General features: G+C 39.4%; 1 protein-coding gene across 4 annotated transcripts; it reads right to left on the minus strand.

The window, feature by feature from the left end:
- Nucleotides 1-1,460: 1,460 nt before the first annotated feature.
- Nucleotides 1,461-26,310, minus strand: loxl3b (lysyl oxidase-like 3b). 4 transcript variants are annotated; one of them, XM_056394161.1, is made up of 16 exons: nucleotides 26,062-26,310; nucleotides 22,845-23,189; nucleotides 21,232-21,395; nucleotides 19,748-19,965; nucleotides 16,581-16,646; nucleotides 14,609-14,665; nucleotides 13,782-13,989; nucleotides 13,273-13,453; nucleotides 9,128-9,282; nucleotides 7,052-7,207; nucleotides 5,527-5,686; nucleotides 4,322-4,565; nucleotides 3,784-3,899; nucleotides 3,461-3,597; nucleotides 3,137-3,248; nucleotides 1,461-2,434 (listed from the first exon to the last, which is right to left on the minus strand). In XM_056394161.1, the coding sequence occupies exons 2-16, from the start codon at nucleotides 23,179-23,181 to the stop codon at nucleotides 2,361-2,363; spliced, it is 2,385 nt and encodes a 794-aa protein (XP_056250136.1). In that variant the 5' UTR covers nucleotides 23,182-23,189; nucleotides 26,062-26,310; the 3' UTR covers nucleotides 1,461-2,360. The 4 variants fall into 4 exon arrangements, with proteins under 4 accessions (XP_056250136.1, XP_056250135.1, XP_056250137.1 ...); XM_056394160.1 differs by lacking the exon at nucleotides 7,052-7,207 and adding an exon at nucleotides 8,260-8,430 and having other exon boundaries at nucleotides 26,062-26,309; XM_056394162.1 differs by lacking the exons at nucleotides 7,052-7,207; nucleotides 14,609-14,665 and adding an exon at nucleotides 8,260-8,430 and having other exon boundaries at nucleotides 26,062-26,309.
- Nucleotides 26,311-26,364: the final 54 nt, after the last annotated feature.

Here is a 26,364-nt window from a genome sequence, read left to right on the forward strand (position 1 = left end):
GTTATTTTAAGTGCAATATTAGCCATTAAGTAAGGGCCTTAAGGAGAACTCTGTTCCTTCATCTCAAGACCTTGGTTCGTTGAGAGGAAGGGGGTCTATCAAAATCTATACTTAAGGTCTTTAATATCTGTTGATGTGTTCCTAAGCAAATTAGTCTTTAATCAAATTACTACACACCAAGTTACACAGCAGATCTGGGGGCAAGTAGTTCGAGCTCAGTAGTTATTACAGGCTTTTAAAGCTGTAGGAAAAATATAATTAAGTGGACGTGTAATGTAATTATGGGCTTTAAAATGAGGAATGTGGGGTCAATAGGTTCCCTGTGATGAGTTTTTTAGAAGATCTTTTGTGTACAAGTTATGGTTAAAGTATAATTTCTTGCCTGAGAAAATAACAGCAGGGAGTTGGAAACTTTAAACTGACATTTTCATACATTGTTAAATGAGTTTTTCTCAGATCACAATCACATCCTTCATTCCTGCACTTTGAGCAGCTGCCCTCTAGGTGGCGCCCTGTGCAGCTGTCAGGTATTAACCAGCTCATGTGGGAGCCAGTGTAATCCTCCTCTGTCAGGACGGGCGTGCAGGTTGAAAGGATGATGGTGATCGAGAGAAACTCAGGCAACCTGCAGCAGCTTCAGTGAGAAGATGACAGGTATAAACAATGTGGTTAAACTCAAGGGAGACTGGGTTAAAAACTGACAGTGACTGGACTTTTACTTTACAGACAGTAACTTGAACATCTTTGTAGGTGTGAAGATCTTTGAATTTTGAACCTTCAGCAGATGAATGTGTGTCGCAGTATTCCTACATTTTTCTTAGTTAAACAGGATTCAAACCATTTAATGAAAAGTCCTCAACAGTTTCTCCAAAAGGAATTTAAAAGAATTCGCCAGAAAATGAAAATCCAGTCAGTATCCATTCACATGTATCTTAGTGGAAACCATTTTTCCCACCTCAGCCTCGTTCCCAACCGCTCAGGTGAACAGACCATCTCTTTTATAGTTTCATAAACACCAGAAAACATCCATGAGATTTTTCCATCCTGCTCATTAGTCATAATTCCAGTGTTTCAAGTCCCAAACATCTGCACTGTGAGTTGATGAAGCAAATATCGGTCATAATAAGCTCAATATTTTTGGACACCAGTGAAAACAAAAATGAATTGTTCCTGTTCTGTTCATATTTTTGACCAGTGGTTCCTGGGGGTCCGGAGGGGAAGTGAAATAGTTAATATGATAGAAAATTATTCACATTCTTTAAGACTTTTGTTTTCTTGTGAAGTTTTATGTTTTTTGATGATTCAAAAACAAAACAAGGAAAACAAAAAATCAGCCTCAGTTTAATCTAGGAGACATTTGTAACCTTCGTTTTGTTTGAGCTGCTGCTTCAGACCTTCAAGAATGTGACCCAATACAGTGAAGCATTTCTAATCAAATAAGTCTCTTAAATACACAACAATTATAATTATTCCTCTCCTTTTTATTTGGTGCAGCGGGTGTGATTACATCAGCATACAAACAGCAAATCTTCAGGGTAATTGTAGTTTTTTGTCTTTATCCAGTAACGTCTATGTCTCGACTCTAAAAGACTATAAAAATACAAAAAGACTAAAGCTACAGGTGGATTCAAACTGGTTCCAAAGCAAACTGACAACAGGTTTTTTGAGCACCTTCATATTGGCAATAAATACATTCATGAAATGTTGTAACTGCAGAGGCAGGCTGGGTAAGATCTGAGCGTTTCTCTTGAGCAACGTGCTCATGTAGCCTTCATGCTAACGCTCCAGTCCAAAGAGGGAATGATCCGGGTGTAAATGGTTTGATGTTTTGCTCAGAGACATTTTCAGGTTGTTGTTGATGCAAGTCTTGACCAGTAAGACTTCCACAGAGCTGCATGTGTTCCTGTTCATGCCTCAGATTTTTTTCTTCTCTTTTGCATTCTGAAGTTCTGAAATCTGGTCGCTCTAAGTAAAATAAATCTGGTTATAAAAAAATATTTAAAATATTATAACACCTCGTTCGTAACTCGGAACAAAAACATTCAATACAAGGCTGCACACAGACTGTACAACTGACTTTATAAAATCCTATTTTATGATAAAAATATAGCATTAGCTCACATTAGACTGAGAAAGGAAAATCCATTAGCACTTGAATATTCAAGTATAATAACTCAGACATACAACACATTCACCAGAGGAAAATACTGTTGGCTTCTTCCATGATTACAAATAATCTCAGACATGTGGGGGAGGGGCGATCCAAAGGGTTTGTGTCTTTTTTCTTTTGAGCTAATGAGGTGTGTTTTTATTTATTCACTCCCACACTTTGTTTCTCATATTGTTGTTGTTGTTGATGATTAAGAGATCTGGTTATTCAGCTGCCCGGGGTATTTCTCAAACCTCCTCTCTGCCTCCTCGCTGAACGCGTCACCTGTAAAAACAATGAATGAATCAGTCAAAATAAAGCCTCTGAAACTAAGAACAGCTACTTGAAAACTCCAGTAATTTACATGTTCTCTTTACAACACAGCATCAAACTGTGAGAAACCATAGCGAGACAAGATGACTGTTATTTCCCAATATCCTGGACATGTTTTCTAACTTTTCATGTTAAAAAATAGAAAAGAAAACATATGTAACTACAGAATGTTTGATTCTGTTTTAAAGGAAACTGGATTAGAACTTTCACCATGTTTCTAATGATTTGTAGTTTAACTAATTGCAGATAAAGGGCAATATTAGCCATTAAGGGCCTTAAGGTGAACTCTGTGAACTCTGTTGCCTCATCTCAAGGCCTTGGTTTGTAGAGAGGAAGGGCGTCTATCAAAATCATGTTTTACAGCCTTTAATATCTGTTGATATTGTGGTTACATGTTCCTGGACAAATTAGCCTTTAGTCAAATTACCTCACACTGATTGACACTCAGTAAATCTGGGGGCAAGTAGTTTCAGCTCAGGAATTATTACAGGTTTTTAAAGCAATAGGAAAAATATAATAAAGTAGAAATGTGTAATGTAATTCATGGGCTTTAAGATGATAGAATAATGCATAAAAGTGAGTCAAAATAAACTTTATATAAAAGCCAAAATGTGACATTAACACGCGCCAGTTTCAGTGTTTTCGACTGCTTACCAACATGGCAGTTATGGAACCAGATTCGATGTCCATCGTATTTACAGTTGCATTTCATGGCGTTGTTGGTGAAGTCGCTCTCAGCCACTTCATGATCGGGATTGATCACAATCTGAGCAGGTGAGAAACGTAAAACAAACTATTTTATAAACAGACGATCAGGGAACGTGAAGTTTGGATAAAATGACTCAGTTGTGGCTTTAATCTCCAGCAGTGTAGGTTATCAGGAGTCCCACTGGTGTGATAAACCAGTTACACATTTAATGTAATAATGTGTTAATATTGAATGAACGTAAACTTTCAGCCGCTCACGATCCTGCTCACCTGCATAATGTAGTTTCCGGGTTTGACGTCCGTGATGTCGATCCACTGGCAGTCGATGTCGTGGCGGTACAAATCCCAGCAGCCCACAGTGATTCCCTGATCGCCAAAGTTAGCGCACTCGTACCTCTTAGAAACACCTGAGTGTCATGATTAAAAAAGTTCAGTGAGTTCATACAGATTATATTTTATTAAGGCTGCAAAAATCCTCTTTTAATCGAAGAAGCAGCTTTTTTTTCTTATAAAAATACAAGAAGAAAAAAAGGTTAATAAACTAATTAGTTAAAAATATAACGATCCCTAAATACATGCCGACATTGACTCACCCTCCTGACAATCTGAGTCCTCCAGACAGAAACTGGCTTTGTGTCCCTCTGCCACTTTGGTGCCGTTGGCGTTCAGCAGATCATAGTGGGTGAAAATGTTCATGCTGTGGTAGTGGCTGTAAAATACAGTGAAAAGCTCATTATAAACAACAACAACAACAACAACAACGACAACAACAAAACAGTCTGTTCCCAAAGTTCAATAATCCACCATCTGAAAGTGGAAATTACCTTTAGAGAATTACATCAATAAAACGGCCTGAACCTAAAGCTAAAATGATTTTAGATTGTGATTTTTGTCATGACACAAGACAGAAATGAGAGGATCTTGATTAGGGATGCTCCGATTGATCAGCCAATTTGCTTCAAGTCACCAATCACCTTAAAACCGATCACCTGTGGTTAAAACGTGATCGGAGCATCCCTAATCTTGATTTGAGAGGTTTGATTGAGAAAAAGTATGTGATGTAACTCGACTTTCAGACATGTTTACATCATTAAAACTCGACCAAAACTAACTTAATGAAGACAACGTTACCCATGGCAGGCGTGCCACACCCACGAGTGCCGCCCAGCCTTCGGCTTGAAGTCAGCCCGGCCGATGTTGTGGATCTGGGAGGAGAAGCGGAGCAGGCGTCTGTGTCCGTACGGCCAGTTGGCCTTGGCTGCAGATTTGGACAGGCAGTCCTCCTCTGCGGCGCAGTAGAGCATGTGCAGAGGGCGGTCCTCGATGTAAACCGTCTGCTGGACCAGAGGGGCGTCCAGGATGAGGTCAGAGGCCGCTGGATACAGAGGGAGAAGCAGGATGAGGACTGAGATACAGTATGTTGCTCATGTTTTAATGGATCTGGAACAGAATCAGGATTTGTCCTTTTGGAACTGCTGAAGAAATATATCAACAGATACAGAAAACACTGCGAGGTATACAGATTAAACTGGACAGGAAGTGATATCGAAACATTTCAACATGTATCTTCAAATGGATTCGAATTACTTCACAAGAAGAGCAACATGTTTCTTTGATCATGTAATAACAATGTTGATTTATAGAATCCAAATCCGAGTTATTATATTGTTCGTCCAACAATGTGATAAACTGATGCGTTTTTATAACATTTTGGAAGAATTTAGATGAACTTTTTTCTTAATATGTCAGATCAAATTAAGATTATTTACAACCCGGTATCACATGAAATGTCTTAATGGGTTTTACAGACCCACGTTAAAAGTCTTCCCTCCTAACAAAGCTCAAGATCTCCGCAAAGAGAAAGAAAACGTTTCCATAAAAGTGTCGCAGATAAGAAAAGAGAAAGAATCAGAGAGGAAATTCAAAGAGAAGTCAGCCTCCTCAGAAAGGGGCGGGTTAAAGACAATTATTAAAATTAGAAGAGTTGTAAAAGTCGTATGAATTATAGATTAAACCCCAAAAGCCGGATTATAAAAGCACGGTTTTGATATCTCTTGTTAAATTGATTAAAAAAATGAATATCGTCATATTGAATGTGGTGTTTTCTTTTTTACTTGGGGTTTGTTTTAATTAAATTTAATTGGATCAACAGATTCTTTTCCTCTAATCTTGGCAGGTTTATCTCAGTATTCTTGTTACTGAACTACAATGATGTAAAATTAGTTTCACTCATTTCTCTCTTGAAAAGGAGATTTTAATCTCAATGAGACTTTTATCAGGTTAAATAAAGGAAAAGAAAATGATTAAAAAACAACTTTCTGTTGTTGTTCACTCACTTTCAGAGCAGATGACTCCTGCTGAAAACTTCGCTGCTGCTTTCTGGCAGTTGACAGTTTTGTGATGCTGGCACTGAGTCAGAGACATCTCGCTTCCTGTGCACTTGACACCGCTCATCACCATCTCCGTCACGTTGCTGCCGTCCCAGTACCAGGTTTCCTTAGATCGGGTTGGACAACATCAAACAGACAGACGTGCAGAAGAAACAAAAACAGGGCATCGATCAGAAAATAATCGGAGCTGCAGAGAGACGCTGCTCTGAAAAACAGATGTTCATGACTCATTCTTGGCTGCTCGCTGTGGACACTGTGAGACGTTGATCTTATGATCACTGGAGGACAATAACTTTGGGCAGACACTGAGTGATTCAATGATCATACTACTTAGTTTCAAGTCACTTGAAGCATAATTACAGACTTCCTCTAAAATAGATCAGCTAAACCACAAGCGTCTGTGTTTTTATATACGAGACGTTTATATCATGTTTCCTGCAAACTGCAACTGTTGAATCTAGTTCCTGTTTCCAAAAATGCTAAACAGCCTCTTTGTAAAATATTGTGTCCTTAAGTAGTGTGTTTAGAAATGAGGATCTATCTCATGAGCTTTTACAACCCTGTAAAACAAAAAAAAATTCTGTGGGTCTGACACTAAAACCTGATATTTATTGCTGATGTTTAAAGATGGTTTACCCAACTTTGCTTTAATGCACATCAGGTCACAGAAACCCCAAAAGTTCCTCCCAGTTTCCTGCTTTGAAACTAACCAGACTTTACAGCTGATTTCCAAAACACCAGCAAAGGGCTGAGATTCAAATGTCAGTGTTAAAGAGAAGGGAGGAAAGAGAGAGAGAGCTGTGCTGGAACATCTCACACTGAAACAGTGACCCCATAAGAAATTTCACTAACTCCATTTCATGGTTTTCTGTTTGGATTAGCAAAGTCCTGTTTTGTTTGTTATTAACAAATATTTATATATATTTATTTTGAAATATCCATTTCATACCAATCATACCGTTTTATACCTTGTCTTTAATTCTCTCAAAATCTATTTTATTGGTTTGTTTTCATTTTCAAAAGGCAGACATTTCAATCATCCAGTTTATTTAAGGCAGCTCTTACAGCCATGTACCTCAATATTTATATTAAGACACTCTGATAAGTCTCTGTTTGCTCAGTCTCTACAGAAAAACATTCTGTTTCTAAGTTTCCTTTGACCGGGATTATTTATAGTTGCACATTAAATCCATAATATTATTAAAACTACCTTTATTTCTTACTTAAAATCCAGTTGCTCCACTAATTAATAATTATTTTGTAAGAATAAGTTAATGTAATGACATTTATGATGATTTTTATCTCTCTGTTTCTGAGTTGTTTTTGTGTGCGTGCACCACCCAATACAAATACAATGACTTGTCTTAAAACTACACGATGCATCTGAGGAGGTTTAACCTGCAAACAATAAACGTGTTCAGCATGTCATTGTGGAATAAATCTCTTCATTTAACTCTTCGGTCCTACTTACAGTGATGGCATGCAAGGAGTAGCCGAGCCCTAGCTGTCTGCAAACCACCATGGCTTCCTTTGTGGTCCAGCCTGTGCTGCACACTGTGCCCCACTTGGAGCCAACCTGAACCTCCACCCGGCCCTCATAATTGCTCCGGCCGCCCACTATCCGGATCTGCAGAAAGGTCCTGCGGGGAGTCAGTGAGGGGACACACTTCCTGTCCTGTCTCTCAACTGTCTGCGCTACAACTGCCGGGGCTCACACACAGTGGAAAATGTGTCGTAGAAGCAGCAGTTTGGTTAGACTTTTCTAGGCGAGGAGAATGTTAACATGGCTTCCACATGAGGTCACCACTTTGGCTTTGGTGGTGAGTGGTTTTGAGTTTGATTAGAAACTTCATGTGTGGCTGCTCTGCCCACATGGAACAAACCAAATTACTGCCTGGTTCTTCCATGCAGGAAAAGAAGCATCTACTCCATATGGAAATAATAATATACTGCCATACTTTAGTGCGTGCATGTTCAAGTATATTCCACAATTACATACGCCAAGAATATGAATGTAAAGTGAACATTAGTACAACCTGCACATATTAATAAATATGTGACAAATGGAAATATATTTGAACATATATGCACAGAATATGTAAAAATAACTACACACACAGTGGCCACTTTACACACACACACACACACACACACACACACACACACACACACATACACACACTAAGACAGAGTGACAGAGTCTCGGTGATGATTTGAAATAACAACAATCATCAGGTTCCAAGTATAAAACCTTCACATGACCTGTCCAACACTAAAGCAGCAGATTCACCTGGTTTGATTACAAGGTAAACAAAAGAAACACTTTCTCATCAAAAAAATTTTCCTTCAATTCATTATTATTTTAAACGCTTTCCTCTAATGAAACAATCTAGGAAGGAAAATTCACTCTTTGGTTGAACTCATGTTGAGTAGACCTGTCATGGCTGCATCAGAATCAAGTAAAATGAAACCTGAAAATATTTTAAATAAGTTGATTTGAATTAAAACATTAATTTTAATAAACTAAGATTCTTCTGAGATTTTTATAGCACACACAAACAACTGGCCACTGAGTGTTTATGACAGTATATCATATTTGCATATGTCAAATATCCCAAAAGACAACCTGCTGGTGAACGCAGCTGCAGGAAGTTGCCCTGGTTGGTGTTAATAACCTACTTGCAGGCCCTGGTTAGCGTAGCCCAAGCCCAGCTGCCTGCAGGCCACCATGGCCTCCGTGGTGCTCCAGTTCTCTCCGCAGATCAGACCCCAGCTCTCCGTCCCGTTAGAGTCTGAACCCAGGACCTCCAAGCGGCCCTCGTAACGGGTCCGTCCCCCTGTGAGTCGGATCTGTGCGGGGCCGAGGAGTTAGGAACCACAAGGCAGAGCGTAGACACACAAGGCTGGATAAAAACTCAAAAATCGTACAGGTGACATCAGGCCATAAGCTATAGAAATTTAGTTTAAACATCTGTGACTTGATTGATTTGATGTTTTTTTGAGTTTTTATCCTTCTTAGCCCGGTGTGTGTATTTACAGGAGACATGGAGTATAATCTGGTAAAATACAAACTGTACAACCAGAAATACTCTGTGTTAAAGTGAATATCACTGTTGTCAGAAAAACGTATGAGCAAAACCGCTGTTTTCAGAACAATAAAAGAACTCTAACATGTTTTTCAAACAATTAAATCTAGTTTGACATCACAGTTTTTTATGACAGCAGTGAATTTATATTATTTCAGTGAGTGAAAATGTGAGATTTCTATGAATATTAGCTCTAAATCTCACACGTTAGAACAAAGACAGTTAGATCAGCAAAGAACTAAATTAATAGACAATAAAAACAGTATAAAACGAGGCGTTATTCAAGTTCTTTCCTATGCGACATTAATCAAAGCAGAAGGAAGCAAAAGGAAATATGATGCAGTTAACTTAGTCAGACCAACTTTCTCAAGTAATCTAAATAATTTCAACGATTCAAACAACTTTCTGACATTTGAACATCGCAGTTTTAAGATGAAACATTAAGGAGGTTCAGCTCTGACCGTGTTCTCCAGGCCCATGTAGGGTATGTTGCAGCGGACGGCGGCGTCCTCCACGTGCTGACAGTCCTCTGATGAGATGTTTTTAAAGGGGCAGTTCCAGATGGATTTCTCCTGACCGAGACACTTCACCTCGTTCATGTAGATCGGACCCATTCCTGAACAGACGGGATTAAACACAGACAACAGAAGAGCTACAGGTTAGACAAAGCACCCAGAACTCAGATTTTATTTTTTATCTTTCATCTGGCAAACTTTTTTTTTTCCACTTATATTTTCCAACCTCTTGAACAAACAATTCATTTACAGTTTCTGAAAAAAAAGTTAATTCTAGTTAATATGAGGAAAACCCAGAATGTACCCATAGCAGATGACGAGCCAGGTCTCAAATATTTTTAAATGCAACAAAGCATTATATACAAATCAGTTTTAATGAGGTACAGGGTATTTGGAAGTTGCAGCATTTAATGAGCCTTGACCCGTTTAATAAGGCGCTCGGATCAGATTAGACCAATCCAGGTCAGGTCACGACTGTTTTTTTGACCCTTTTGGATCAAAACTCCAGTTTCAAGAACCAGACTGTGTGAGAAAATCTGGGCCGAGAAAAATGAATATCTCAAACATCCTCCCCGACCAGAAACAGTGACGTCTTTTTCCCTGTTATTTTTCTGTTGATGGAGTGTATCTCTTCTTTGTTATTTTCCCCAAGGCAGCTCATCATGTTCTACAATTTTGCGGAAGCAGAATGATGTACGGTGGATATAAAAAGTCTCAACACCCCTGTTAAAATGCCAGGTCTTTGTGAAGTAAAACAATGAGACCAAGATGGATGATTTCAGAACTTTTTCCACCTTTAAATGTGACCTATAACCTGTACAATTGAATTGAAAAACAAATCTTTTAGGAGGGAAAAATAAGAATAAAAAACTAAAATAATGGGGTTACATTACTTTTATATCCACTGTACATGAAAAAGCTTTAATGAGCTGAAACAGTCTTCCAAATGATTGAGATTAATATGAAAACACAACACAGAGGAACATCCAGAAGCCCAGAACAAACAGTATGTTGGAGTTAAGAAGGTCACATTTTCCAGAATATACATACAGTAACTCTTCAAACTAACACCCAGCTCACTCTTTAACCTGAGGCGTGTTTGCTGAGCATGCATGCTCTCCGTCAGCGACACCCCGCTTTACATTCACTCTGTAAACTGTCGCTCCATCGCTACAGGTCATATAGCACCATGAGGTGACTGTGTTATGAAATTCCTATGAAAGGAATTCCTTCAGCGGCGCTCGCTTCCGACTTCAGTGACGTTCAGGAATGTTTCCTGGACCGACTCAGCCAGGTGGCGGTCGGACATCCATCTGAGCACAGAGCTGGTCTGCTGCTGCCTCAAAGAGATGACTCTCCTCAGCCAACTTCCTCTGTGGTGGAAATCATAACGCACGCACGCACACGCACACACACACACACACACACACACACACACAGACCCACCCAGCTGCCCTTCAAAAGACTGCCTGTTTCTGCAGTGGTGGAATCTGAGGACAGTTAATCCAAACACTACACACACCTCCATGTTCCTGAGGGCAACACTAATGAGGAACACAAACACAGAGATAAACTCTTTTATAATAATATTATTTTGTTTGGACAGAGAATAATTATTCAAAGCAATGTTTCATTTCCAGTCACATTCCTCAGGCACACTCCACTACATACTGTATTGATGAGACACAGGTGTGGTTCCAATCAACCTGGAAGCACTCATTGTTAGACCATCACAAATTATTGCCTGTTTTTACAGTGCAGGTGGATTGATCTTCTCATCTAACTCTCATTTATTTGATATATTTCCCGATATGTCAAACTATGTGTGTTAGAGATCAGTCAAACTTTAAAACTAATCAGATATTCAAAAGACAATAGAAAAACAGATTTACTTGTGTGTTTTTTTAGTTTGTTTACTGACTTAAAAGAAAAAGAGACTAAATGTAAACTGTACAAATTTGAGTCTGTTCTTTCAATTAAACTAAAATATTTACATTATCATCCATCGATTTTTTTTGTGATTAATTTCCAGCTGATACAAACTGTCATTCAAAATGGTTCATTATTTCCCTTCAGGTAAAAACATCTTCAATCAATGATTCCTTTAGTTTATCTGCATAAATTGGGGCTTATATTTTCACTTCCTGGGGACATACTTTATATGTACAGTATTTTGTAAATGCAAGAGGATCTCTGTGGTGTCCTAAAGTAGAAGGAACCCTGATAAATGTGTCCAGGGTGTCTCCTCTTCTGCTTACTGGTTCAACACTAAAATAAAATCAGTGCCGTTACAAACAGCTGTCTGAAATTTAAAAGCCAAGGACCAGTTGCACAAAGCACCTTAAGCTTTCTACTTAAGGTTTAATTTCTCCTTAGCTGAGGGAGTTACTTAAGGTTGTAGCACAGAATATCTTAAAGGGTTTCCTGATCGTGGAAAACTTTTGTTGGGATGTTCATCCTGTTCATAAACTCGGCCACGTTGCAGTTAAAATACAATCAGAGGAACCCAAGAGTTTTTTCCTTAGTTTGGTCACTAAGGTCTTTAAATGACTTTAAGTGATTCCTTATGGATAAGACCAAGACAAGGAGAAAACCTTAAATATTTAGGGTGTTTTGTTTTGAAACCATATCTCAGACTTTAAGGAAAATCTTTTAATACAGGCATAATTAATTCACAAGGAGACATGCTCTCTTTCTCACGTACTCACTCATACACAAACTACTTCATTCAGCTTAAGGTTTCATTTCTAAGCATCCTCTCACCAACAGAAATGAATCTGCTGAGTGTGTCTGTGTTGGTGAAAGAACAAGCGACGACGAGAACTGATGAGTTTTGTTCAAACTGAAAATATGGAAAAAAAACTTAAAATATATATAAAAATATATGGAAACTTTTCTGATAAATCATTGTTGAGGAATTAAACTCGTCATTCGGTTTTTAAACAGTTTGGTTTGCAGTCTCACAGTCTTACAGTCTTACAGTTACAGGACACAAAAAGTGATTTTTGTCTGGAAACTGATTTACTGCTGCTCACGTGGAGGCCAAGTGGCTCAGACACAAGCTGGACTTGTGAAATCGCCTCAGTTTCACATGAAATGGTCCGTGGCCGAGCTGGAATAACACAGACGGCTTTCTGTTCTTAACAAATGCCTGACACACACTAAGGAATCAGAAATACTCATAGCAAAGAGAATTTAATGAATAAAGAACTATATTAATGTCAGGATTGTAGTGAAAAAGACAATCTGTTTACGGCGGTCGGTGTCATATGGTGTTTATGGAAAATCTTTGTTTGTTTCTTATCTTTCTTCACTCCCAGCATTCCTTCACTTATTAAAATAACCTCCAAATGAGGAATCCCCGCAGGAATGTGGACCTGTAGAGAGCAGATCATCTGTTCTCTGAGGTGAAGAGATGACCTGAGAGATAAGACAAGTGGACAGGTGATGACTGAAATCCTCTCTGAGGACAGTTATAAAGACGTCCTGTCTCAGGTGACGAGTTCAGAGGGATTTAAAAAGCACAGAACTGACCGTGATAAGATCAACAACATTATCACAAAGTCAACACTGGTACAAGTGTGGCACATTTTAAAAACTTTACTTTTGACATGTTCAGTCGTGTATTTTTTACTTGTATTGAAGTATATAGAGTCTGATTCGAACCTACAGACTCACTTTTACTTCTACAGACATTTGTAAAGATGCAGAAATAAAGTCATTGGTTGAGTTAAACCTCTGAATTTCTTGAGAAAGTTTGCTAAACTGGACATTACGATTTCAGGGTGATTTCACTTCGCAAACGGCCAAATCACACCTGGGTTGAATATTCCAAAGATTTTTTGGCCTCCTCTCAAACAGTGGGTTGACTACTTCCTTTCTTCGACTGGACTTCTGTTTAAAGTTACAAAGCTGGAAAAAAGATTATCAACCTTTAATCAATTCTGTCTATCACGATGGCCTTTAATTACATATTTTTTTTAATCTATTATTGTTTTTTTTATCATTATAATTATCAACATTTTCAACTTCTGTTTGGACTGCCACACACCAATACATTTTCTCACTTTTCAGAGGGTTTTATTTCTGACCTTGTCCCATGCGGGCTCCGGTGAGAGCCTCCTTGGCGCTGCCGAAGCCGAGCTCCCTGCAGACGACGCTGGCTGACTGCAGGTTCCAGCGATCGTCGCACACCGTTCCCCACTCGTTGTCTTTCAACACCTCCACGCGGCCCTCGCCCAGCCTGGCACCACCCTTCAGCCTCACGTTACTCTAGACAACAGACACATAAAACAATATTTTAATCTACATGTAGCAGGTTGTCTGAGCTGCCTATCAGACTGCTTACTATAAGTTTTAATAACTGTGTCCAGAAGGAAATGTATAATCATTCCTAAAAATGACAAAACATTTCACTTAGATTTTACGTTAGAAAACAGAAAATAGTCCATTATCAGACACTAAAATGTCACTCAAGGGCCACTAGCTAGCTTTTTCTGGAGCTTTCAATCACATTTCACTGTCTATCATGTGGACAAAGCTCCATACTGAAATCACAAGATATAAACTGGTATCCCCATGTGTCCAAAAACTACTTTACCGAGGTCTTCAGTTTCTTTTTCATGCCGCTGTTTTGCATGAACAGCGGCCCGGGCATGCAGCTGACCACGGCTGCCATGCCGCCCTCGCAGGTCGATGTGGCGTTGGGCTTGTTGAACTCCAGGGGGCAGGCTGCCAGGTGGATCTCTGTGCCTGTGCACGCCACAGAGTGGATGTGGAAGTGGTTCTTCTGACGCTCCAAATACAACCTGGAGGGAGCAGAGACAGAGGCAAGAACGAGGACTGTGATAACTTCAAGACTGAATGAATTAGTTGTGTTTACAGTACAGTGAAAAATAAAGGCCTGACAATGTGCTTACAATTAACTCATAAAAAATATTCAAATGAATAACCACACAAATTAATGAATGAGCACAAAGCTACACAATAATAAAATAAATAAACAGTTTGGTTCAGTACGTTGAGTCAGGTTCATTGTCTGACAGTAAATTATAAAAACATGTTGGACAAAAGGAAAACTTCACCAGAGACCACAAGTAAATCTGTGTCCAGTAAAACAAGATATTACTTTAATTTTGTTGTTGTTTCGCTTTCTTGTTGATCGTTAGATGAAAATCTCAATATGACTCATGTTTGTACGGTAAATATGAAGCTGTAGCCAGCAGCCGTTTGGCTTAGTTTAGCATAAAGACGGGAAACATTTAGGGTGACTCTAAACACACCAAACACAAATTCTTTTTTTTTGCTAATCCTGAATTTCTCATCAGTTTAAATGTCAGTTGTTTGTGAGGTTTGTGGAAGCAGCATGTGTGTGGGTCTCTTCAGACAGCTTGAATTTACCCACTGAAGTGTTTATCCTCAGATTACCTTTTGCCAGGGCTGCTCTGTTTAGACTTAGAGTTAGCTTTAGCTTTGGGTGTCTGCCTGCAAAGTAAACACGGGTTAGACTGCACAGTTAGGAGAAAATAATGAGATGACAAAGTGCAAAATCAGAGTAACAAAAGGTGACATGGTGCACAGTTATGTTAAAGTCTAGTTACACGATTCGAAAGGATGTGGCACCTTCTACACGCTTGTTAAATACAGTTTGCTTCACAAGAAAAGGTGTTTATATTATGTTCAAGTCGCACAAGGAACAGATTTGTTGAAAGTGACACATCCTTCTTAAATGCAGGTGAAAGAAAAACACAAATGTGAATTTAAACTTTGACATTCATTGATTCTTTTCATACATTTCATTAGCACAGGCTCACATACATAGCATGGCCAAAAGTCTGTGGACACAATTTTCTACTCTTTTCTGTACTTTTGCTTTGTAGCTTTTAGTCGTACTTTGGGAAAGGAACCTTAGTTCCAGTTAAGGGATTATAATACTATACAATGATATTTTAAACAAAAGCTTTCAACTTGACAGCACCTGTGTGCACAAAGTCTGATTCATAAAAACATGGTTTTCCTAGATTGGTGTGGAAGAACTTTTGTGGCCTGCGCAAGAACTGGAAGAGGAAGTGTGGTGTCCATAAACCTTTGGCCATGTAGTGCATGATCATTATTAACATGTTAGTAGAGACGATGCTATTGTGATTGTAGTTTTTCGATTAAGACAATGTGAACCTCCAGTTACCACATTGGTTTTGTTGGATGTATGGCACTGCTTTTTGATTGGATGGCATGTAAAGAAACCACAGAGGTAGGTGTAATAATCAAAGCATGACGTTACACTGTACAGTCCGTGTTGGTGGGTTCTTCAACTTTCTCAGTGCAAAGCCAAAAGAAGAACTGAATTTCCATTAATTTATTAATTCTTTTGTTTCATCCTGTAACAAAACCTCAAACATTTTGTTACTCAAGTCAATTAGAATTTGTTAATTGTTTTAGTAGAGCTGCTGGACACCTGAATTTCCTCTAGGGATGGATAAATAAGTAAATAAATAAAAGAAAGAAAGAAAGAAAGAGTCAGGGTCTTTTTACCACAGTCATCTATTCTGTGAAGTAAAGACTAAATTTTTAAGATGAATCTTAGATTAGATAAAACAGGAAATCTAAGAAACTGTTTTTTCACTGTAATAATTTGTTTTTATTTACTTTGGTGTTTAATTTTCCAAACTAAGGAACTACACAGTGAAACATAATAAAACTAAAATGTGTAATGTATGTGGCAAACTCCACCCAGCTGGCACTCTTTGCCGGCTAAAACAAACGCTGTGAAGACTGAGACCGAGGCCGATGACTGTTTCAGTTGAAGAACCCAGGATGAAGTTACTCTCCACCTCCAAAAAGCATGCCATACTGGAGAATGGGATTTTCAGATGTTGCATTACATTTAAAAGGACTAATCTGTGAAAAGATTAAGCCTCAGTCACTGACATGGCACAGATTGACAACATCTGTCCCATTAAAAAACGGGCCTCAAAAAAGGATTTAATGGCAATAAACACCCAATTAAGTTTGTTTATTTTTAGGGAAAAGAGAAAGTTGACAAAAAAATTAAAAAAAATATCATACCGTATTTTGTAACGTATTAATTAATTAAAGCTAAGAAATAGTACAATCTGTGCCATGTCAGTAGAAATGTGAAAGACAAAAACAAAAATAAACAGAAAACAACCCTCAACTCAAGACAACCTCCAGTTATAGCAGGATCAAATTTAAAAATATACAACCCATTCACATGCTGCACATCATAATAATATGATATTAGAGGGAGGGGAAGTGGTCAGCTATCTAGAAACAGGAGCTAAATGGTTATTGTCTACTCCCAACAGGAAACCCACTGTCAGAAGTACAGTAAACAGAGTGCGGACGGAGGTGGACGGTGGGTTTTCCCGTGACTGTGTACCTTCCACCGGCTGAAACATTAACCTTTGGCCTGGAGACCTTCTCAGCTGCTCGCTTTTTCAGATGTCTGCAACAGTGAGACAGCCAAATTCCATCACATACAGGAGTGAGACCACATGCAAACACACACACACACTCACTGTCTCTGGGCTGCACACACACATTTCTTTAGGGTGAAGCAGTGGAGGGTCAGTGGTGAATAACATGTCTGACATTCCACAGGTTTCCAGTATCTTATGTTACAGAGGAGGATGATCACAATTACAGAGGTATTCCAAGTATTCAGAATTCAACAGTCTCATTCAGCAGCACCAGTGTAACACCTCATAGTTCATTTATAAATTCCTATTTTTAATGCCTATTTTTAATGCCTATTATAATAAGAAATAAGGGGAATCAAAACTTTATATTTCTATTTAGTGCTGATTAAGCTTTTTTTTAACCTTAAGTCTCCATTTAGCTTGTTCAGTGCTTTAAATGCATCATTAACTCAAACTGATAATAGGCGAAGTAAAACCCCAAAATATTCACTTTTGAGGAACTAAAAAAACAATCTGATACATGAAAAGCCTGATGTTTATCAGTTAACGACAATGATATGAGTTTTTCTTCATCCTAATTATAGTATTTCCACATAAGAATTCTGAAATGTGGGATTTAACATAAATTTGAAATAGTCTGATTAGGTGTTCACACCAGGAGAAACACAGAATATTAAATATATACATCACTCCTTCAGACTGTTTTACAATCTAATAAAACACTACAATATAAATGTAACATTTATAAGTTAAAACTATAAACTATGTGCGGTATGTAGAATGAATCGTGCACAGTGTAGACATAAGGGCAGTCTGGGCTTAGCAAACGTAAAGACAAGTTAATTACTGTATCACTTTTTTACAATATGATGAGTGGTTCCAATTAAACACATAAAAGCCATAAAGGATAAGAACAGCATTACAAAAAAGTCTGACAAAAAAAAAAAAAAAACTGCCTGAAATAACAGCTGGTGAAAAATGATTCATCGTTCTGGGTTTCAGTGGAAAGTTTAAGTGTCCTCAGATAGTTTCAGATGCTCTTCCACCCCGACAGACATAATGGAAAATGGTCAAATTTGAGGACAACAGCTAATGTCACAAAATTAGCAACTGACTGTTTATACGTATCTGCCTTCAAAACACATTAATGACCAAACTGTTTCGAGTAGGTACTTTTCAAGAACTGATGACCTAGGACGGATGGACTGACAGCACAGAACAATATGACTGTTGCTGGATGCATGTTGGCTTCACTCCAGTCGTTGTACTCTGTCTATTATGTGACCAACCAACCCCTCTCAGCCCTCACACACGCCTGAGAGAAAACACACGTTTCCCCTCGGACTACTGTGAACCATCTGCAGGGGATGAATAAAACGCCTCCGACTGGAGCGCAGCCAGGAATGCGTACTGAAGAACACACCGGAGGAGAGACAGTCCACTAAAGAAGTCATTGTCCTCAAATACATTTTGTGGCTAGAGCTAATGATTATTTACTAGCAAATTAACTGATTTGTTGATCGACAGGTAAATACTAAAACTTTCCTGGTTCCAGCTTCTCAGTTGTTGACGATTTGCTGCTTTTCTCTTTGCTGAATACCTTTGGGGTTTCCACTGTTGGTCCGACAAAACAACCTTGGGCTTTAATAAACTGTGGTGGGCATTTTGCACAATTTTCTGGCATTTAATAGACCAAATGATTCATTGATTGATCGAGAAAAGAGTGAAAAATGCACATCACGAGAACTGAAAACCGTGAGATAATTGTCTCACCTTTACCTGTTTTTTCAACTTTGATTTGATTTGAGTGCAAATATCTTGTATTTTTTTCCGAACTATCACACTGGGTCAAACCCTGCAGTGGTTAAAACAGTCTTGACAGAACCACACACTGGTTTGTACTTTTCCATCTCTGCAGGCAGTTCATTATCACTCTTCGACTTCCTCTGCAAAGTAATGAACAGAGGCTGAGAACATGAAGTATGTGAGCTGACCTGGACACATTTCAAACAAAAACACGGCTGTTCTGTGTATCCAAAAGGAAAACAAAAACATCCTCGGAAGGAAGAAATAAGAAAACAGAACAATAAGAGGCTTGTCCAAAAACAGCTTCATGCATGCTTTGTTGTAGAACTGTGGTTCTGACTGACAGCAGAGAAAGTTACACACTGACAGTCACGATTATGATTATATCCACTGTAAACAGCGGTCCTATAATGTCCACTCTTTACCAAACAATAGACTAAGGTGCTGCTTGTGGTTTGGTCAGAGTGTTGCCACTTTGCTTTACAGACTAAAACCACAGGAATGTCAAACAGGCTGCAGCCAACATCTCATCCTGAGTGAACGAGTAAATTACAGCCACTTTGCTGAGTGGCTTAATTCGCATTGTTGGCACAGGGGGGGAAAAAAGTCTACACCTTTAAAACCTGCAAACATCAAAAATAAGGGTCTTGCACATTCCAGTTGAACATCCTAAAGTTTAGGAATTTCCATCACATTTCTCATTTTTATCAGTTTAAGGAAATAGTTTGAGATTTTGGAATAAACACTTTGATCCACAATTGAACCACTCTCATGTCAGTGTGCAGTAATCATGAAACTACAGCCAGCAGCTGCTTAGCTTAGCTATGAGAGTGGTAGTGATCATCTCATCTAACTTTCAAAATCGAAAAAATCTGTGTTAAGTGTATTTCACTTTAATGTCAGAACTATTCCTTTAACTACAGGTGGATAACTCTGTATTTCCCCTCCTAGGTGTCGGGATCCATCTCACAACTCATCTCACAAGTCGACATTTCTTCATTTCATGGGGTCAAAAGACAAAAACGTTGGGGACCACTGATTTACAGTGCAGATTAAGGAAGTGACAGTTTTCAAATTACCTCCTATGAAGTTGAACAATAAAACACAAAGTAAAGCTTCAATAGGGAAGATGTGGAGTGTATCACCACTAAACAATAGAATATATATTTATTGTTTTCATTATTCATTATCATTTTGGTGTTGGTATGCACTGACCAATATATGAAATACAAGCTGGCTGTTAATTGCTGACAACTTACATCACTTTATTCTCAGATGAAGCTTTCACCTCATGATGCCCACACCAACCCCATTCACTTACTTGTAGAAGTTCTTGTTGACTTTCCTCTCATGTGGGAATCCCAGCATGCCACAGACCACGCGAGTGTTTTTGATCGTCCATCCCACATCGCAGATCTGAACCCAGCCTTCTTTAAATTTCACCTCCACAACACCCTCTGTGACGGGCAGCTTCTTTTTTGCCGTGACGACCACGGGCCGGAGTCGCACCTCCTCTACTTTGTTCTCATCCACGTGGGCCTTTTGGGAGAGAAAAATTTGTGATTATCAGCTTTTGTTTGCAGAAAATCGTAGGAGTGATTTCTTTATATTCATACTGACACATCCATGTATAGAAACATACAGTATGTTCACATATGCATGTCTCTTTAAGACTTCTGAATGAGAGGAAGAGACTCCACAGTGAGTCATAGTCCTTATAGACTGTAATTTTAGGTCTAATCCTCTCACTTACAGCTCATAAGTGGTGAACGTGACTACCTCTGATTGCCAGTTTTGCAAAGACTCACTTCGGTTGTGGTTTATTTAGGTGGGGAAAAAAATGGCTGAAATAACAGATTGAAGACTGGACGCCACATTTGACTGAGGCTGAATCGCAGCAACAGGCAGAAAAAGGGAGAGTAGTTATGCATCTGAAAGTCCGCCCCCGCTTACTCTTACGAAACCTTTTTTCATAAGACCCTTCTATGTAACAGGGACACCTCATCAAATCATTCATTCATTCATTCATTCAGGCTGTTTCCAGTGCACTGTGGAGATGAGTCCCCAGTCTAACCTTGTTCACCTGGGACCAGTCAGTTATACAAATGAACATCAAAGAGGACAAACGGAAAATAATGACCAGCTGGAACCAGCTCAGCCAGCACCTCACCCAACTGTGCTTTCTTAGAGTGAGAGTGAAGATTTCCCTCAGGTTTAAATATTTATTTATCCAGGGAGGGTGTACTGAGCATGCCTGATCATTTATAGAAACACTCTGCTCACACACTCACACTCAAGTCAGTCATCATTCCCACCTGAGAGTACACGCATACGAACACTGTCTGAATAATTCTCCTTGAAGTGTTGGTCGTCAAATACCTCCAAGAAACCAATCAGATCATCCCAGTGATCAATCAACCTGTGACCCTCAGGTCATAATCTCCTTCTGTCCAGAATCAGTGTAAGGATCTCATGCTGCTCTCTGTTATGGGAGGACTGTCAGAAAACTCTCCACTCCCTACATCACCTCAGGACAATGGACACTGGAGAAGCAACAGCTTTTAACAGGTTGAGACAGATGGTACAGAGCATAGTTGATCAGCACCATGTGTGTAGCAGCTACAGGTGGAGTTACACTGAAGCATTAAATGTTTTCCATGTGGGTTCAACCTTATAGAGTCTATAGGCTGTGGAGCAGTAGGGCAGTTAACACAAAAGCTTATGAGCTTTTAACTGCATCTTAATTAACTCACAACATCACTTTTACAACAACAAAATCACTTCAAATCTCTTGTGGTAACTTACATCAATAACATTTGAGTCGACAAAGCCAGGAATCCTCTCGTCTTTGCACACAACTCCAGCATCTTCATCGTGAGTGCAGTCACTGTTGCCCCAGCCGCGAGACTTGCAGAACTCAATGCTCTTCTCTCCTCCATTGCACAGCACATTGTCAAGCCAGATTTTCCCTGTGGAGGCAGAAAACTGTCAGTGCGACTCCCAGGACAGTTATCAGTCCAGGCCTGGAGAGGACACTTGGTTACTTGTTATACTGGTGCTCTGGGAACCAAAGGAAGCACAGCCAGAGATGAATACTCTTGTAAAAAGGTAGTATAATAGACTAAGATGTTCATAATTAATAAGAGCTTTTAAATTATTCTTAACTAACATGACGGTTTCTACATTGCAAGACATTCAGATCATCTTCTTTAATTTAAAAATTATTAAATGGTGTTTAAATCTGTCGAAGTTCATCCATATTCTTGTAAAGCTCTGTAAAGAATAGTCCTGATATAAATTGACGTAGCCTCCGTGACGTCACCCAAAGGTTACAAGAGCGGTTTTGAAGCTCAAAGTGGGCTACTCGGCGTCGCCATCTTGTCAGTGCCCGACCCAGCATAATTCCGGGCTAATTCAAAAATGGGCAAAAAAAAGGTGGAGCCGGGTATATGATGGTTTAATAACTGTGTCCGGCATACACTTTAGTTAGCGTCGTTAGCAGTGTTGGACATCTGGGCGTCGTGCTTGAAGGCTAACACAAGGCTAATTCATTTGCGGGCGCTAGCTAACGAGCTAAGCTAACAAGCCAGTAATGGTTAAATTCAATCAATCATTCATCACCTCACCTCAAAAAAGCAGGAGCACAGACTTCCTCACGTTCTGTTTGTCAATTAACCGCACAGCAAGGCAAATTATTCCTCCAATATTTCTATGGAAAATCCTTTAGAGGCACAAACACGGCCTAGACGTTACATTCAGTGACCAATTAGTTGCAGTGACGCGGAGCAGACCGCTCGCGGGCTGTGACGACACCCACCTGTCAGTTAAAGCGGCCACGCCCTCAATAATCCATAACTTTAAGCCTTTATAAAATATAAACGGGTGAGTTACATAAAAAATGAACCCCCCCCTTCACTTGTCATGAAGGAGGAAACTAAAACTATTTTTTCGTACCAGGCTGTAAACACATTTATTTCTGCTGTAAAGTCTATGGGGATTTGAAGTCACTCTCTAGTGGCCATTTGAGGAACTGCAGTTTTTGGCACTTCCTTGTTGGCTTCTTTCTTTTTCAGCAAGTTTACAGTCATGCTAGCAGCTCTGTGAGAAGGTGCTAAATGCTATAGTCAATTTAACCATATGTTGATGTTCAGCAGCTAAAATATTCACCATCTTTTTTTTAGCGTGTTAGCATGGTAACTTATGCTAATCATTGTTTAGTTTTGGAGGTAGGTTTGGTCATAAACTAGAGTATCTAGCTATCGCAATTTAAGTAATTAGTAACTTATCTCACAGTATCTGAATACCCCTGATGTGTGTGAATATTCTCTGCCTTATGGTATAGTGTATGCATCATATGGCAGAGCTCACAGTGTATTAAACCAGAAACTGAACCTCAGGAAGTGGCTGTAGACTCTTACCTTGACCTTTGCCATATTTGGCGCTGTGTGTCCATCCTGTGGCTGACACAAAGCCCAGCTGGCGGCACAGCACGTTGGCGTTAGATATTGAGAAGTCGTCGTCACAGATGGTTCCCCACTCCCCCTTGTAAAAAAGCTCTACCCGACCCTCGTTGTGTTTTCGAGGGTATCCGGTCAGTCTGACCTTTAGCCGCTCTCCCAGGGACTGGGGGGACGGGGATGGTGTGGGCGTCGCCGAGGCTGCATTTGATGGTGTGGTCTGGGTTAAACAGCAAGGTAACCACAACCCAAACAGGAGGCTGAATGCTAACTGTACTCCACGTCTCGACTTCTCCATTACTTCAGCTGCAAGTGAAGAAAAGGGAAAAGACAATGTCAAGTCTAAGAACACATTTTGTGAAATGTGTATAATCAGTTAAGGAGATGAGCGACAAACTATTTTACTATTATACACAATACACAAAGGATTCCCGTATTTCCACCTCAATGCATTTTAGAAATAGCTGTAGCTAAAACAAAGAGGGCCTACACAGAGGTGCTGAAAAATTTCTCAGCATATGGAAATAGGATTGATGTAAGAGTGTAGAGCTGCTCCAGCAGTTTGATTCAAACCATCTGGTCAGTGTTTACTTGAGTCTGACGCTGGGGAAGAATAACAGGGAACATTTAAAAACGTGAAGGCCTCAATGACCAGGCAGTCAGGCCAATTGCAATGTTTATATTTATGTGTTTGTCCCGTCTTACAGTCCAGTGTTTTATTGAGCAGACAGCACTTTTTTCCTCCGGGTTAATTTTCATTCATATTTTTTTTTTTTGATACAACAAACCACCTTTTTCCTAAAAGATGTTAACTCTACTCTCTTTAACCTTCCTGTAAAGCTGCTGAATGCTAACATAGGCCTGCTATTGATAACCTTACAGCTACACTCCTTCTTAGCTTTTAGCAGAGACACAAATACAGTAGTGTGATGTGTTTGTACAGGAACCACAAACTTAAAGGTACCCTTTCCAAAACATGTCTGAGACTGACTGCGTCGTCTGAGTCCGGTTTCACGGTGTGTGGATGGCCCCACACCGTCACACTAAGCTGTAGTCGGGGCCGGGGGGGGGGGGGGGGGGTTTAAAGGCAGAGCAAGTCTGAACTGAAGCTACTGTTTTACTTCTTAAACCTTAAAGATCATATTCTCCCATATTGATGCTAGAGCTCAAGGACAAACAGCGTGAGAAATAAACAAAGTGCATGAAAACTCTTGACTCAAACTCATCTTAAAGGATTACACCAACAATATACTTGGCTGTTTCTTTTTCAGCAGTTACAGAGGAAGAAGTTTGTTATGATACAGGCAGTGAGAGCGACTCATAAATAGACAAAGGACATAAACATAGCTACAAGACGTTTTAAAGGAGAGGAGAAAATGTGTAATCATAAATCACAGTTTACAGATGGACTTCCTGCTGCAACTTTCACCCACTGTAATCACCCTGCTTTTGCATACACACAGTTTTCCTGTGCAAAGTTTGATTATTACCAACCTTTATAATAAAATAAAGTGGCTTAGATCACCTGGCTAAACTGTTTACAACCTGTCTGATCATCTGAGCTCTTGTGTGTGATGCCATGTTGAATTTTACTGCAGCAAAGACTCCGTGTTTCCAGATGCAGTATAAAGGCCAAAACTACACGTTAACTGGAATAATCCTGTTGGGAAGACATGAAATATAACAGAGTATTTCAGTATTTATTTTGGATTTTGTAGCTCCTCCATCACATCAGGTGACACAGACTCACCTGTATCTGATTTTAATAAAAGGTCAGCACTTATAGTCAAACCAAGCTCTCTCTCACACACACACACACACACACACACACACACACACACACACACACACACTGAACTGTTTCTCTTCCTCTCTCACCCCTCACCCTATAGCAGGGACTCCCCATACCAAAGGCTCAAATGAACCAGCTCTGGATCAACGCAGCTCTTTTGCTTTAAAATACAAAACAGATTAAACACTTTGGTCATCACAAAGTCTGATCCTGAGACAAACACACAAACACACACTCAGTGTTTTTACTAATCACTACCAGAGGTCTGAAATAAACTAGTAGTGAAAAGCTCCCTGGGCTACAGGGAAGAGATTTTCCCTCCTTGTTGCAGCACATTGTCGACCTCACAGGAACTTTGTGAAACAGTCAGAGGTTAAAACTTCAGTGAGATCAGGAAAAGAGGAAACTGACGTTGCTCGACATGAAAACACAAAGTGGTTGGATTCATTTTGAAAAAGTATTTATTAAATTATAATCTATCAATAAGAACAACCTTTGGGCGGCCATGTTGTCTCTTTGGCTGATGTTTATCCTCCTCCATCATCCTCTTTATCTCTTTAACCCATCAGGAACACTCACACCGATGGACCTTGTGGCCACTTACCTGCTGGAAAACAGCTGCACAGCATCTGGACCAAAATCCATTCATGAACATTTATAATTGCAGGTTTGATGGTTTATTATAAACTGATAACTCATTAACACAAAGAAGAAAGGATAAGCTTAAATAATTAGCCAATTGACAGAAAAGTAATTATTTTGATAATCGAATGTGGTTTTTTTTAATAACTTTTTTGAACATTTTATAGACAAATGGTTAATTGAAATTATTGGTAGATTCATCAATAATGTGAATAATTGTTATTTTCAGTCCTAAACACCATCAAAGGGATTTTCACAAGCTGACAACCCAAACATTCCTCTTATTCCTGATCGATTTAAACGGTAATAAATAGCACATTATTCATTCATAAATACAGTTTACACTTTATTGATCCTTTATGAAGGGCGCCTGATTAGAAAGTAGCAGCAGTTAAACAGATCTCACTAGGTGGTTCTTCAGACTCTTATTTGGCTTTCCTGTTTCAACATTCCTCACATTTTTTTAATCCTGTGCATCCTAAAAACTGGTGAGGGAGACAGTCTGAATATCATGGGTTTATTAGATGGAGCTGTATTTAGTGTGAAGCCACTTTATAGCACAATTCAGTCTCATACAGTTGTACTGAGATACAATAGATGTGTCTTTTAAACAGCCAGAGTAGGATTTGAGTGTTAAATGCAGCTTCTAACAAACTAATGAGATTTAACCACCCTTGTGTAAAACTCTTGAAACTGACTCAACTCTTTATTCTGGTCAAATTAATAACAAATAATCAGCTTTACCTTATATTGCCAGTGTGAGGAGGTTATAACGGTTCCAGTGGAGAGAGGGGAGCTGATCCACACGTTCACAGACTGAACCCCTTCCCACGAAACAGGAAGATGAATAAAAATATCCCGGGACTTGTGCTAATGCATCTCCTCGATCAAACACGGGTCCAATTTGCGGGGCAGAGGTTCACCTCCAGCGGCCAATTACTCCTCTCTGCGTTATTGTCTGTAAATTGCCAGCTGTACAGCCCTGACTGAGGAGGAGGAGGAGGAGGAGGAGGAGGCGGGAGTGGGCTGGATTTATTCCCTGGAAAG

This window comes from Seriola aureovittata, chromosome 13 (genome assembly GCF_021018895.1).
Source record: "Seriola aureovittata isolate HTS-2021-v1 ecotype China chromosome 13, ASM2101889v1, whole genome shotgun sequence".
Taxonomy (NCBI): domain Eukaryota; kingdom Metazoa; phylum Chordata; class Actinopteri; order Carangiformes; family Carangidae; genus Seriola; species Seriola aureovittata.